General features: G+C 35.1%; 1 protein-coding gene across 2 annotated transcripts; it reads right to left on the reverse strand.

The window, feature by feature from the left end:
- Positions 1-1,525: 1,525 nt before the first annotated feature.
- LOC145045742 (transcription factor IBH1-like 1) lies at positions 1,526-3,088 on the reverse strand. 2 transcript variants are annotated; one of them, XM_078994064.1, is made up of 3 exons: positions 2,945-3,088; positions 1,838-2,344; positions 1,526-1,753 (listed from the first exon to the last, which is right to left on the reverse strand). In XM_078994064.1, the coding sequence occupies exons 2-3, from the start codon at positions 2,333-2,335 to the stop codon at positions 1,703-1,705; spliced, it is 549 nt and encodes a 182-aa protein (XP_078850190.1). In that variant the 5' UTR covers positions 2,336-2,344; positions 2,945-3,088; the 3' UTR covers positions 1,526-1,702. The 2 variants fall into 2 exon arrangements, with proteins under 2 accessions (XP_078850190.1, XP_078850189.1); XM_078994063.1 differs by having other exon boundaries at positions 1,526-2,344.
- Between the last annotated feature and the right edge of the window lie 11,555 nt (positions 3,089-14,643).

The raw sequence follows: 14,643 nt of genomic DNA on the forward strand, positions 1-14,643 counted from the left end.
TTGGAAGATCTAGAATCAATGGTACGTATGTTTTGATCTTTGTTATACCATAGCCTTATGTGTAGGTTTTGATATTATTTGATCTCCTGGTATGATCAATGAAGACTGAAAAGAGTAGGTGAGAGAAGAAAAGGAGGGGGAAGACGACTGGTGAGGGAATGACACAGTAGAGGATCGACTATTAAGGTTAGATTAGCTTTAAGACCATGCTAAAAGTTGTTTTCCCGTAATCAATCATTCATTAAGAAAACATATATATACAAAATACAACCCCTTTGGGACAAATACACAATATAATGGGCTAAGTAGAATGACCTAGATTATAACGAGAAGAGTACATAAATAGGTATCCAGTAGCAATGAGTAACTGTTGAATTAGCTTGGATTATCAAATTATTAGAATAATTTCAAGTTCCAAATGTCACTCCTATCCCACTTAAATATAACAATTTAGCAATATGCATTGTTACCAACCCTGTGAAAATTTCATGAAAGAGCCAACCATATCGAATTTGATTGTCATTTCATTCCAGAAAATGTTCATGATGGTCTTATTACATTGTCCCATGTTAAGACGACGGATGAACAAGTGACACATGTTCTTACTAAAGCTTAAAGTGGTCATAATCAACAAAAAAGCAATTTCCAAGCTTGGGTTATTGCCATATCCTCGGACTTGAACCAAGTTAGCAAGGAACATAATAAACAGCCCCAAGGGCATTTATGTATTTAACATAAAGTTTGTTTGAATTGAATTATATTTGATTATCTAATATTTTCTCTGTATATATGTAGCTCATTTGTTAGATCAAAGTAATCCATTAAAACTTTTCCATCTAATTCTCTTTCCATTACTTAAATCATGACACCACTTGCGAGCTAACATTCACTTGAGGAGGTAACAACGTAAATCAACATTTTAACACCTATGTTATGTATATTGGCTGGAGAAGATTCTTGTTTTCTGCATATGAAATTTCAAAATTATTTATCAAAAACAAAAAAAAAATCCAAGACTCTTTTGTAACCCATGAGGCCATAACATGTACATAGGCTTACCATATTATTAAATCCTAAATACATAATCTTTACTTCCTAGGCTTGACCTAAAAGACGTGTAATCTTTTGTTTATCACATCTGCAAATTCTTAATTTCGTAGCAGTAATCATGCCAAAGTCCCATTATCTTCTGTTTGGTTCCCGAAAAAATTGAAGGAACTAATCAAGCACACGTTAACTTTGTTCGATGATGCGATGGAAATTATCCGCGTTTGCCTTCTTTAAGATGGGCATGCAAGAAGACTTTTTTTTTTTTTTTTTTCCTATTTTTTATTTATCTACAGTTGCTTAATCTGTTACCTATACTTACTCTAAAGGAATTATTATCACAATCTAGTTTATCCGCAAATACATTATTACGTTGCTTGTGCGTTCCGAGAACAGCCAAACCCCCATGTGCTATTACCTAAAAAAAGCTTGGTGATGATGAATGTAACAATCTAGCCAGTTCGGAACCTTAAATAACTTCTTTATAATTAAAGGCCAGTTATTTATTTCATGGACAACGTGAGATAGCTTCATTACGTAGCTGCAAATGTTTTTTTTGGCTATCAAGTACAAATAGCAAGGCCTAATAATTACATGGAAATATTGTTTTCTCGACACTCTTTCCTGAGTTAAGAAGAATACATGTACGATTTCTTCAGGCTCTATTTTTAGTGTCGTTGTTCCAGCTGCTAATTTTGAAATGAACCTGCGTTAATAAGCTACATTTTCATTAAGATTAATTTAAAATCTTGGTAGAATTCACAAGATTCATCATGACATCAACTTGTACCCGAAGAGAAAGTATATAGTCTAATGCTTCTTTAAAGATGGTGAAATCATCCATGGCTTCTCCACCTGGTACAAGTTTTTTAAGAACCTGGGTTTTCTTCTTCACCAATCTTTTAGCAATACAAGTCGCTAAATCTGATCGACGAGGTCCCATCTTCTTAATTCGTTTCCCAAAACCACAACTCGTTTTCAAGATTTTCTTGCTTCTTATTCTCTTGTTGCAAGTGACTTTTTGGTGTGAAACCATGAACTTTAATTCATGGCTTTCTAAGTTTTGCACGAGAATCTCGTTTTCTTTGTCTCTTTTGGCCTCTGAAATGAGAGCTTTACTCCAAGAAGTTGTAGCATTTTTTGCAGTAGCTAAGGCGATGTCTGCTGAAAGCTTTATTTTCTTCTTTCTTTCCAAGAGATTCATTTGCTTCTTTGAAGAACAACATATTTGAAGTCCCTGAACCCATTTCTTGATAAATTCTTTCTTGAGTTGGCTAGAATTGTGCATTTCAGTTTCCTGAAAGTTATAATGATATCGAAAAATAAATGTTCACAGTTGTAATATATTTAAAAAAAAAACATAAACAAATAAGCACTAAAAGTATCATAAAAATGTATAATGTTTCGTAATTATAAAGATGTTAAAAATAAGTGATTTGAGTTCTAAAAAAGTTGACTCCATGGAGATAGCAGATGTATTAAACTTGCAGCATGATATACATATACATGCCAGTGTATAAGTCTATATTTAACTTAGAGCATTAAAAAAGTAATTCATTCTCAATATAAATGAAGTTTTTTACATATATATGCCTGTGTATTAATTAATACTATATATAAGTCTCTATGTGGCATCCACTCTTCAAAGTAAAATGAACATGAAAGGTCATCAAAATATTCCTAAACAATAAATCAAATATACAAAAAAAAAAAAAAAAAGGAACAGAAAATTCGATAGTGATAATTTTGTGTACAAGACCTTCGAGATAATGGATTTGAGTGCAACAACAAAATCCATGAAAAATAATACAAGAACTCTTTTATAATATTAATCATATAAAATAGGAAGTTTGTGCAGCGATCCAAAACAATGTGTAAATTAATACTTGATATGTACCTATAGATTCAGATTCTACTGACAAAGATTCATGAGAGTGGTGGGAGAACTGTATATTTGCAGAACTTTTGTGGGGATGGAAGAACAAAACGTGTAGCAGTTGAAGAAGTCGAGAGTTCAGAAGAAAAAAATGGAGTTGAAAGAATTATTTATTAATTGAAAAGGGTAGTTGGTGGGGTTATTAGGAAAAGACATTGCACATGCAATCACATGGATATCCATGGCCTACAAATTTCCTTAAAGCCCTAAGATGGAATGCTGCCTATAGTGCAATTTACCAATACCACTTGATGTTATATAAGGTTAATTTGTCTTTTATGCATTGAGTTCTACGTAAATCATTACAAATACATAGGGATGTACGTATTCAAATGTAAATTAGGGTACGAATAAACATTAGAAGAGTCGTTAGGAAGATGCTCAAAAGTCGGGAGATCATATTTCTCAAGATTAGCCTGGGAGACGTTAAGAAAAAAAAACATGGGTGTCAATTCCAAGATAGTCGGAAGCCTTGACCATGAAAAGGAAATATCTAATATAGTGTAGGAATGGTAATAGCATTGATAACAATGAACACATTTGTAAATACCAATCCTTAAGTCAAACAAACAGTGAAATTGGATTCAAACTGTAACAACGTAAAATTTCTAATTTAATTTTTCATTTTTAAACCACTAAATGTATATCATATCATAATCTCAAATCCGTAACAATATTGTTTTGAAAACAAATCCCAAGATCTCTCTAGCATGAATTCCATCAGTGTGGGTGTGTACAAGTCAAGCCGTCGCTTTCCCACGGTCCTCGCTGGTACTTGAGACATCAAACACAACAACTATAAGCATAAATGCTTAGTGAGTTCCCCAAAATACCACATATCACAAATACGCCACTCAAGGCTAAACCCGACCCTCTGGTCACGATGTCTCAGCGGGACCCTCCAGTCCCGCAGCTCGTTGGACCTTGCGGTCCAGTCATAGCTCATTAGGCCCTCTGGCCCGGTCGGAATCGTTGGACCCTCCGGCCCGGTCTATATAATCATACTGCATACAGCTAACACATAGCACGTAATCTCTAATATAACACATAATCTCATACATAGCACATAAGACCCTCTGGTCAACTCGAAATACCACTCAAGGTAACGTATAGTGAGAAGACTCACCTCGCGTATCTCGGAATCACTAGCGCTCGATCTCCCGAGCTATCATCCTCCTACAACACAAGCATATCTCTACTTAATACCACCTTGACCCTGGCTGACTAACACTACAAAGTCAAACTAGTCAACTCTGGACAACGGTCAAAGTCAACCCCTGACTGATTCTACTCGCCGAGTCAACCCGATGACTCGCCGAGTCCCCAAGCTCAGAACTTCCCTCAATCCGCGACCTGACTCGCCGAGTCACCCCGAGACTGGCCGAGTCCAACAACTCTGAGTCCACTCCCACCCAACTCACCGAGTCATCCCTTGACTCACCGATTCTCGACTCAACCAGGAAATATTGGGACTCTTCGACAAGACTCGCCGAGTCCAAGAACAGACTCGCCGAGTCTAAGGCTATCTTAAACCTACTCGCCGAGTTGTTCATCCAACTCGTTGAGTTCCTGCTCATCTTCAAGCAACTCGTCGAGTCTACCCATGTGACTCGCCGAGTACCACCAGTCTGAATGCATACAGAAGCATTCCAGGCCATGCAATTGATCCAAAACACAGATCTAGCCTCCTACAACCCATCCATCACGTAAAGTGGCAAACTTTTTGTGAATCCAAAGAGATCTAGGCCATATACACTTTAGGGATAGGGTTTGGGACATGATGGCTTCACTAAGCACTCAAACACAGGGACTTTAATGCACTCTAGACCTTCCCCATTCCAGATCTGAGGTAGCAACCTCAGATCTAACCTCCAAACTCCAAAACATCTCAAGATAAGCTCCCCATAAACCTCAAAATGATGAATTCAAATGAGCAACAACCCAAGAACGAGATATTACCTCAAAAGAGCACCCCAACTGCAATGAAACTCAAATCCAAGCAAAGCCCCTTGCTCCAAGCCTCCAAACTCCCAAGATTCGTTCAACAAATACCCTTCAAGCTCCCAAATGCACTTTGATTCACTCACACACGAATGCTAAGGGTTTCTGGACTTGAGGATGAGTAAAGAGGCTGGGGAGTGGATGTTAAGTTCTTTATATAGGGCTCAACCCCGAGAATTAGGGTTTTCTCCACTCAGCGCCTACTCGCCGAGTCCAGCCTTGGACTCGCCGAGTCGGCCACTTAACACACGACCAATATCGCGACCCTACTCGCCGAGTCTACCCATGAACTCGCCGAGTTTCCTTTTTCAATTTACTCTTTTAGCCCTTCAACTCTACTCTTGATATTTCGGATGTTACAAAAACCAAATAATCAAATGTGCCATATTTTTTGTCGTGGGCTGAGTCCAAATAAAAAGGAGACATTTGGTGAAAGGAATGTTGTTTGACCCAAATTTCTAATGTAACATCCGTTTTCCGAAAAAGGTTCGCTAAAGACTTAAGGAATAAAAAATTAGGGTTTTTGGGAAAACCCTCTACCACGTGGTGCATGGATTCCCACAACTTGGCGTGAGATAAATGAAACGTGCATTTTGGGATGCCCCCACGACATAGAAAAAGGAAAACCACGGTGTGGAAGCTGATGCAACCCAAGCCCACGAAGTTTTTGGGTTTCCTCCATATTTAAACAGCTAATTTCAAGATTAGGGAATCATATCCAGCCCCTAATGCCTCACTAATAAAACCCTAGCCTCCATGCATGCTTGATAGTCCATTCCCTTGATTTGGAGCTTTGTTCTTGGATTTATAATGCAGTTGCAGAAGAAGAAAGTTTACAAGGAAGCAAGGAAGCAAGAAGCAAGTTTTGATCCAACATTCTCTTCAGTTTTCTGAGTTGTTAAAGGTATAAAGTGATGGGTTTTACATTCAATAACGCGGATAAATCCTTATACACTTAAAGATACATGAAACATATTAGATCTAGTCATAACTCTATTGAAGTAACATTCTATTGAATAACAATAACCCTATAATCCAAGGTAATTTCGAAAAACATAGAATAAAATATACCTCTTGATTTTTTTAGTAAACAATCAAACAATCCTTTTTATAATTGCCTGTAAACTAGCATCATAAATCTCGTGTCTTTGATGGTTCATACCCACCGTTAACAACAATGAGGCTCAAGAGTGAGGAGAGGAGATAACCCTAATTTGATTAAAATAATATTATTTTAAATTGATAAATATCTAACTTTTATTTATCTGCAATGAATATTGTAGATGCCCTGGAATACCTTAAAAATCATCCACCCCTTCCAAGGAATGTTCTGGAACCTCTCTTCTTCAACTATTGAACAATTACACTTTAACCTTTGCACTTTTAATTAATCTAATTAATCCCAAAATTAATTATAATTAATTTTTTTATTAATTTTTAATTAAATATTACTATTTCTAATTAATATATTATTTTCATAACATATTAATAAATTAATTTAGTGTTATTTATTAATCATATTATAAATCAATAAATCATTCTCTCTCTCTCTCTCTCTCTCTCTCTCTCTCTCTAAAAGTCATCCTATTCAATTACTAGGTTTGAAGACAACTCAAAAGGATTTTGCTAATAATTCAAGTATATACTAATTTAATTATTGGTTTAGACACCTAATCCAATAGTCTCCCACTTGGATAAGTCTGTAACTTCAATTAACAGTATAACTTCTAAATTAAATAGAAAAGACTGATTCCATAGCAACTACTGGACTCTGAACTTAAAAGACATTAGTCCTAAGATAAGTAATAAATATTTCTACATTCTACTAAATATATTACCGACATGAGACATGGAGTAGAATCAATCTCATTGTCCAATCTTGTTACTAGATTTCCAAATTTATGATGATAACATAAGACATTAAAATGAACACATCAATCGAGTCTTGGCCAGGACCAACATTATAAGTTAACATCAAATCATCGAGGGGTCCAAAGACATTACTTTTTCCATTAAGGCAAAAGGAAAAAAAATAAACTTTGACTCATACGCTTGTATCCTTTACTTATCAAATCATAAATGATTATGCATTTTATACCATTATGTTACCAACGTGTTTTCGCAACACCAATGCACAACCGACTTGTATATAACTTATATATCACCATTTCAAGAATATAAGATATTATTGTCCTAAAATTACTCGTGATTTAATTGATGGAGTGATTCTTTAAGTGTGGATTTATCCAATACTTAAATCTCTATTTGTATGTACTCATGAATGTTGTAGCAATACAATTTCTGTGTCTAACCTCATTAGAAAATCTACAATCCAATCATGACAGTCTTAATTCACTACTTACTCCCAAAGTATGAGTGACTTTGGCATTTGAATAATTAAATTATTCGGGAAGTAAAACATGAAAAACGAAACACAAGAATAAATAATTGACAAAGGTAGTAAAGAAACTGATAAATAATCTCTATTATTTAAACACCAACGATCAATTATATTTATTTTTGTTACAAGTTTCAACCTAGTCATATAACTACTAAAACTAATATCATCTTTGACACAAATGCTCCTAGCATGATGACTATGTTTACTCCTACTCAGTGCCTTTGTGAGAGGATCTATAGGATTCTCTTCTGATGAAACTCTCTTCACTATGATATGACCTTTTTCTACTTTATGTCTCATATAATGGTACTTTCTGTTGACATGTCTTGATTTACCGTGATCTCTCAGTTCTTTGGTCAAAACAACCGCTCCTTCATTATCATAGAAAAGTTCCATAAGCTCCTGAATGGTTGGAATTACTCCAAGGTCTCCAATAAAGTTTTTTAGCCAAGCCGCTTCCTTTGATGCTTCACTTTCCACTATGTACTCTGATTCGCAAGTAGAATCAGCCACAATGTCTTGCTTGGAAGTTTTCCAAGTAACTACTCCAACATTTAATGTAAACCCCTAACTAGATTGAGAATGAAAATTTTTCTATCTGTTTGAAAACTTGTGTCACTATACCTAGTCACTCTCAATGAATCACTGCCTCCAAAGACTAACATCATATCCTTTGTCTTCGCAGATACTTCAGAATGTTCTTTACTGCTGTCTAGTGAGCTCTACCAGGATTTCCTTGATAGCGACTGACCCCATGCTTAATGAAAAGGACACATCAGGGCGAGTACATGTAATAGCATATGTGATCAGTCCTACAGCCGAAGCCTAAGGGACTCAACTCATATCAACTATCTCTTCATATCACCATGTTAGTACCTTTTCCAAGTATGTACTTTGATTAAGTCCAATTAGTCTTTTTTTTCTATCTCTCCAAATTCTTATCTTGGGAATATAGGAAACCTCTCCTAGATCCTTCATAATAAAACACTTTCCAAGCCAAGATTTTACTTCTTACAAGGTTGGAACGTCGTTTCCCATAAGTAGTATGTCATCAATATACAATACTAGAAAATTTACTATACTCCCCCTAGCCTTGACATAAATACATGATTCATCTTCACTCCTAGATAAATCAAATTCCTTGAATTTCTCATGGAAGCAAAGATTCTAACTATGAGACACTTGTTTCAATCCATAAATGAATTTCTCAAGATTACACACTCTATTGGGAAACATTGCATTAACAAATTCCTCTAGCTGACTCATGTAAACATGTTTAGCCAACTTCCCATTAAGGAAAGTGGTTTTGACATCCCTCTGCCAAATTTCATAATCAAGAAAAGCAACTATGAAGATCATTATCCTAATAGAATTTATCTTGGACACTAGTGAGAAGGTCTCATCATAGTCAATCTGTGGGGTTTGAGTAAATCCCTTCACAATCCGTCGTGCCTTGAATGTGTGCACAATTCAATCTATGTCAGTCTTCTTCTTGAAGATCCATTTACAACCAACTGTCTTTCAACTAGGTTCATGGAAACCATAGAACATTGGTGGCATGTTAACTCTACCAGAACAATGAAGAGGTAATGAATTTTAAACTAACTCAAATTGAGTTTCTTCTTCTATCATTTGACTCTTAACTCTCTTCAAGTTCTATTATGCTCCGACTATCTTCTTTGCATATGAAAATACATTTGTTAATTCTGGCTTCTAGCTTGTCATGAGTCTCTATTCTAATGAAAGCTTCGTAACCCCAGACATTGATATGTGCTAATGAAGGAACTTTCCTTGTCCACATCTCGTGAGGTGTTTTGGTAAACTTTTTAGTTGGGACAAGACTGAGGATATGGGTGGATGCCTCTATGATGTATACCTAGAGGGAAATGGGAAGATTGGATTGACTCATCATGGAACGAACCATGTCCAACAATGTTCGATTATGCCTCTCAGCCATACTATTAGGTTGTTATGTTTTAGGAGGAGTCAGTTGTGTAACTATTCCACATTCCTTGAGGTACTCGTGGAACTTGATACTAAGATAATTTCCTCCCCTATTTGATCAGATCATCTTTATCTTCCTACCTAATTGATTCTGGACTTCATGTTTAAACTATTTGAAGTTTAAAAAGGTTTCTGATTTATGTTTGATCAAGTAGATATAACCATACCTGCTATAATCATCTATAAATGTTACATAAAAATGATTATCATCCCTTATGGTGGATCTGAAGGGTCCACACACATCTATGTGTATGAGGTCCAACAAACTTTCACCTCTTTCACAAGATATAGAAGGTGGTTTTGTCATCTTGCCCAAAAGACAAGATTTACATTCAACATTTGGCCTTGGGTCAAATGATTCCAAGACTCTATCCTTTTGGAGTTGCACGATGTGTTTCTTGTTTATGTGCCAAAGATGACAATCGGATAAGCGTGCCTTGTTTGAACCATTAGACGAATAAATGTGAACTAGACTATTGCTTAAGGTATCAACAGAAGTCAAAGTTCCACACAAACCATTACATGGTAAAGCTTCAAATATAAAAGACCACTTTTATAAACCAAAATTGAACTAGTCAAATCATTAAATGAATACCGAAAAACTTATCTAAACAGTGCATGAAATGAAATAATGTTTTGCGTCATTTCTGATGAATAACAACAATCTATCAAATCAAAACTAACTTCACTACTAAGCACAAGATGATAAGTCACAATATTGTTAACAATAGAATATTGTCTATTTCCATGATCAGGTTCATCCTACGATGCTCCACCTCTTCACTTTATTTTAGTCCCTGCAAATCAAAACAAAGGCAAAAACCACATTGTATATCAAGGGCCCAAGAATGAGTAGATTGTGAGTTATTAGTTTAAATAGTGTATATATGTTGGAAAGTGTGTCCAATGTCATTAACTATTGGTAATATTTCTAATAATAACAGGGTCATCTTAGGTTGGCTTCAAAACTCAAATTAAATGGAATAAATAAAAGAGGAATTAGTTTATTAATTATTATGGTTTAATAATTAATTAGAAACTAAAGGGAATTTTTCACCACTTTGGATAAGTGGAATTTTATTTATAGGGTTATACATCCCACATAGGCATGAGGATAAAATCCTGGAAGGTATCCAAGGCTATAAATAAGGCCTTAGAAATTCATTCTTCCTTTTTTATTATTTGACTTGATTTTTTGCCACTTCTTTCTCCTCCTTGTGGGAGATCTCTCCTCATAGTTCATCCCATCCTAGTTATTTTCTATTCTACTCTTTTGAGTTCATTTGGTGTGAACCAAGAGAGGGATTCTAGTTTGGATCCTCATCATCCAAACAAGGTGGCACGCACGGAGATCTTTTGCTGCAAAAGAGGTATGCGATTCTTCCTTTGTATCTCAGTTTTCTAGGGTAGATGTAATTAGTATGAAACCATAGATCCATAGGTTGCATGTATACTTAGCTGTATTGTACTTTCTATTTTTCCTCTACCTGTTTAGAGTGTATATGGTGCGTAGAAAAGCTAACCATGGTATAAGAGCCATTGGTTCATGATTACATTCACCCTACATCCATATTTTCTATAAATGCATGTTTAAAATTGAATGAAAGAATAAATATTGAAATTTTCATAATTAAGAAACCTTTTAATTAAAGGCCACGACATGGGAGTCCATGTCCACGACGTGGGGCTGCCGAGTTTAGGGTTTCGTTTTCTTATATTTTTCAAATTTGAAGATTTATTTGAAATGAATATATACCAAATTTAAAATGTTTTAAATCTGGAAAATTGATAAATATTATTTAAATATGATTAGTTGAATCTGAATTATTATTTATTATTTAAATAATGAATTTAAATGTTTAACTTTGTTTATAATATAGACTTACGAATTTCAATATTAACCCCTTGAATTTATTAATTATTACGTTGCATCCTCACAATTAATTGGAATTAATATTAGACAAATAAATTTGAAGAGTTTTAAATTTACCCAATATATATATATATATATATATATACACATATTAGAATTGTATCTACTATATGTATCAAAAAGATCATGTTTTATTTAATTAAAAGTGAATCTTATGTTATCCATAAAAATTCCACATTGTCTTTATAACTTGTTGATAGAGCTCATCTGGTTAACCGACACAACAATTTTAGTGTATAAGAAGAGAATGATGTAAGACTCACAAATATCAAGCATAAATTGAGTCGCGGACCACACAATTTTGTATTGGTGAATCAACATTTGTTCAATGATCTGCAACATCCCCGTCAGTGAAATTTAGATCAACATAATCCAATATTAACATGTCATTGATAGTTAATGAATATCAAAGATCTAAGAATTTCGTTGTGATCGAAATTGACAAAGAGTTTTGTCTACCTAAATAACTTTGTGGTGTGTTTACGACAGCCCTTTACACATCATGAAGCCAAATATGGATCCTAGCCTTAATTTAATAATTTTTTTAGAGTGATTATTCATTAAAGATTTTATATATCAAACTAATTGGAATCTTATCTTTTGTAGATGTCGATCCCAGTCAACAACAACATCAATCCTCCTTTCCCTCCTCCTCCACCAACTCAAAACTCAAGCTTCTCTTTAATTTTAGTTCTTAATATGGAAAAAATCAATGAGGATGGATCCAACTATCTTGACTGGATCAGAACCTTAAGGTTCACGTCGTTATATGAGAACAAAGACTATGTTCTCGACGATGATGTTCCCAAACTTGGAGAGAACGCTACCCCAATTGAAGTTACTACCTACAAAAAGCATTATGATGAATCAACCAAATTGGTTTCACTTATTTTAAAGACCATGGCTTCTGGTCTGCAGAAGAACTTTGAAAATTGGGGTGAGTTTGACATAAATCAGCAGCTCAAAGAAATGTTCCAAGAACAAGCTAGGCAAGAACGATTTGAGATCGTTAAGTCCCTCACGACATGTAAACATCAAGAGCAAAAGATGAAATTGTACATAAATAGACTTAGGAATCTAGGTGTTAAGCTGCCTAAGACGTTGACCATTGACATGGTCTTGAACTAGTAGATCATATTCGTAGTTTATCATGAACTTCAATATGAAAAACCTCGATTAGACCTTGATGGTGTTGCATGGCATGCTCAAGATGATTGAGGCAAGAGTGAATAAACCTAAAAACTCCAATCCTACCGCTCCATTCTTGGCCATTGATCGTGGTTCTGCTAAAAGGAAAAAGGTTTCTCATCCCAAAGGAAAGGGAAAGGGATGTTGTTGTTTGCTTGTTTACTATTATTCTGTGTTGTGATACTATACATGATGTCCTCCACCCCGGAATGTTTTCCGCCATTCCGGTTTTGGGGTGTGACATTTCCTGACTATTCCCTGTTTGGTTTTGGCTGTAGAGTAGGATCACCTGTTTAGATGTCTATCTGACCTCTTATTAGATATAACTATGTATTCCTTGGAGATTTTATGGTAGTAGCATAATGCGGTAGAAGAGTCGTAGAATGCAGTAGTGAGCTGTCAGATAGGTAGACTTCTGTAGTTAGTTAGTCGTGTTTATGTGTTACTTGATTTTTGTTTGATTATATATATGTTGAAATATTATGGTGGGTTAGGTTGAGGTGGTCCTACTTTGTGTTGTAGGTCACGATACTTGGTGCGATCCAGTGTAAGTTTTAGGCATTAGTGGGAAAACAGTCATGGATTGGAGGCTTAGGTGAGCGGTTAGGTTGAGGTAGCAGGTCAACATACCCGGGAGAAATCTAGTGTTTATGGCTGAGGGCATGGGGCAGTATTTATGATTGTTGGCCTAGTGTGCATGCATTGTATGTATATTCTGGTGTGTGTGGTATTTTGGGGAAAAGCCACTAAGCTTCATGCTTAACTTGTTGTTTATAAATGTTTTTCAGGTACCATTAGTGATTATGGGAAGGCGAAGACGTGACTATACATACTCATCAACAGCATTGAGGGTTTCACGTTAATATATTACTTTTTTTTTTCAAACAAATGTTTCTTGTAAAAAATGGTTTTCCTAACATAGATTTATATATACGAAGTTCTAGTTTAATTAAAAATCCAAATTTTGGTTGTGAAAATGGGATGTTACACCTGACATGGGCAATGTTGGTGTAGGAGTTAGGGATCCTGTGACAACCGTCAAATTCTGGTCAATTCAAAGTCAAATAAAGTCAACAAGTCAAACCTCTCAGCTCAACTAACCCTTGTGTACTTGGACTTACGTTCAGTATTTACTAAACAACCCACTACTCTAATAAGAAAACATGAATCGAAAAGTACGTACAACTAGATCTCTTTAACCTAAAAACTGTAGTACGTGGCGAGCCAAACTGATAAATCAATGATGCATACTCATCGGGAATGTATGATATGCGTTTTTTTCTGGTGAGTATTCATATAAAATATTTATTTCCTTAATTAAAACAACAAAAGATATATTCTCATTTATATTTCCAAAAATGCGAAACTCTTCTGCAATTTCATCATTTTATGACCCCATTTGCGAAGTTGAGTATTTATTTCCAAAAAATGCGAAACTCTTCTGCAATTTCATCATTTTATGACCCCATTTGCGAAGTTGAGTATTTATTTCCAAAAAAATGCGAAACTCTTCTGCAATTTCATCATTTTATGACCCCAATTGCGAAGTTGAGTATTTATTTCCAAAAATGCGAAACTCTTCTGCAATTTCATCATTTTATGACCCCATTTGCGAAGTTGAGTATTTATTTCAAAAAAAAAAAAAAATGCGAAACTCCAGGGACAATATTTGAAATCTTCTGTTTTCTTCCCCAATTCGCATTCTACTGTGAAATACTTCGCATCCCTTCGCATTAATCACTTTCGCATCTTCATTCTTACACCCTTCGCATCCCTTCGCATTAATCACTTTCGCATCTTCATTCTTACACCCTTCGCATCCCTTCGCATTAATCACTTTCGCATCTTCATTCTTACACCCTTCGCATCCCTTCGCATTTTAACCTAATCAATCAAATGCGATTCACAAAATTTTCATTCCAGATGCGAATACAGTTTAGTTCTTGAACTCTAAACTTGCGAAATCAAAAATTCATATGCTGAACCCATATGCGAATATTAACCCAATTGACTTCAAGTGATTCATAGATGCGAACACTCGATTGTTTTACTTTCGCAAAATGAGCATCAACAACTCCACAATCGAGTTTTTTTTAAATTCTTGCAAAACAACAATTTCATAGTCCTTGACTT

The sequence above is a fragment of the Lactuca saligna genome, chromosome 5 (genome assembly GCF_052625555.1).
Source record: "Lactuca saligna cultivar CGN05327 chromosome 5, ASM5262555v1, whole genome shotgun sequence".
NCBI classification, from domain to species: Eukaryota; Viridiplantae; Streptophyta; class Magnoliopsida; order Asterales; family Asteraceae; genus Lactuca; species Lactuca saligna.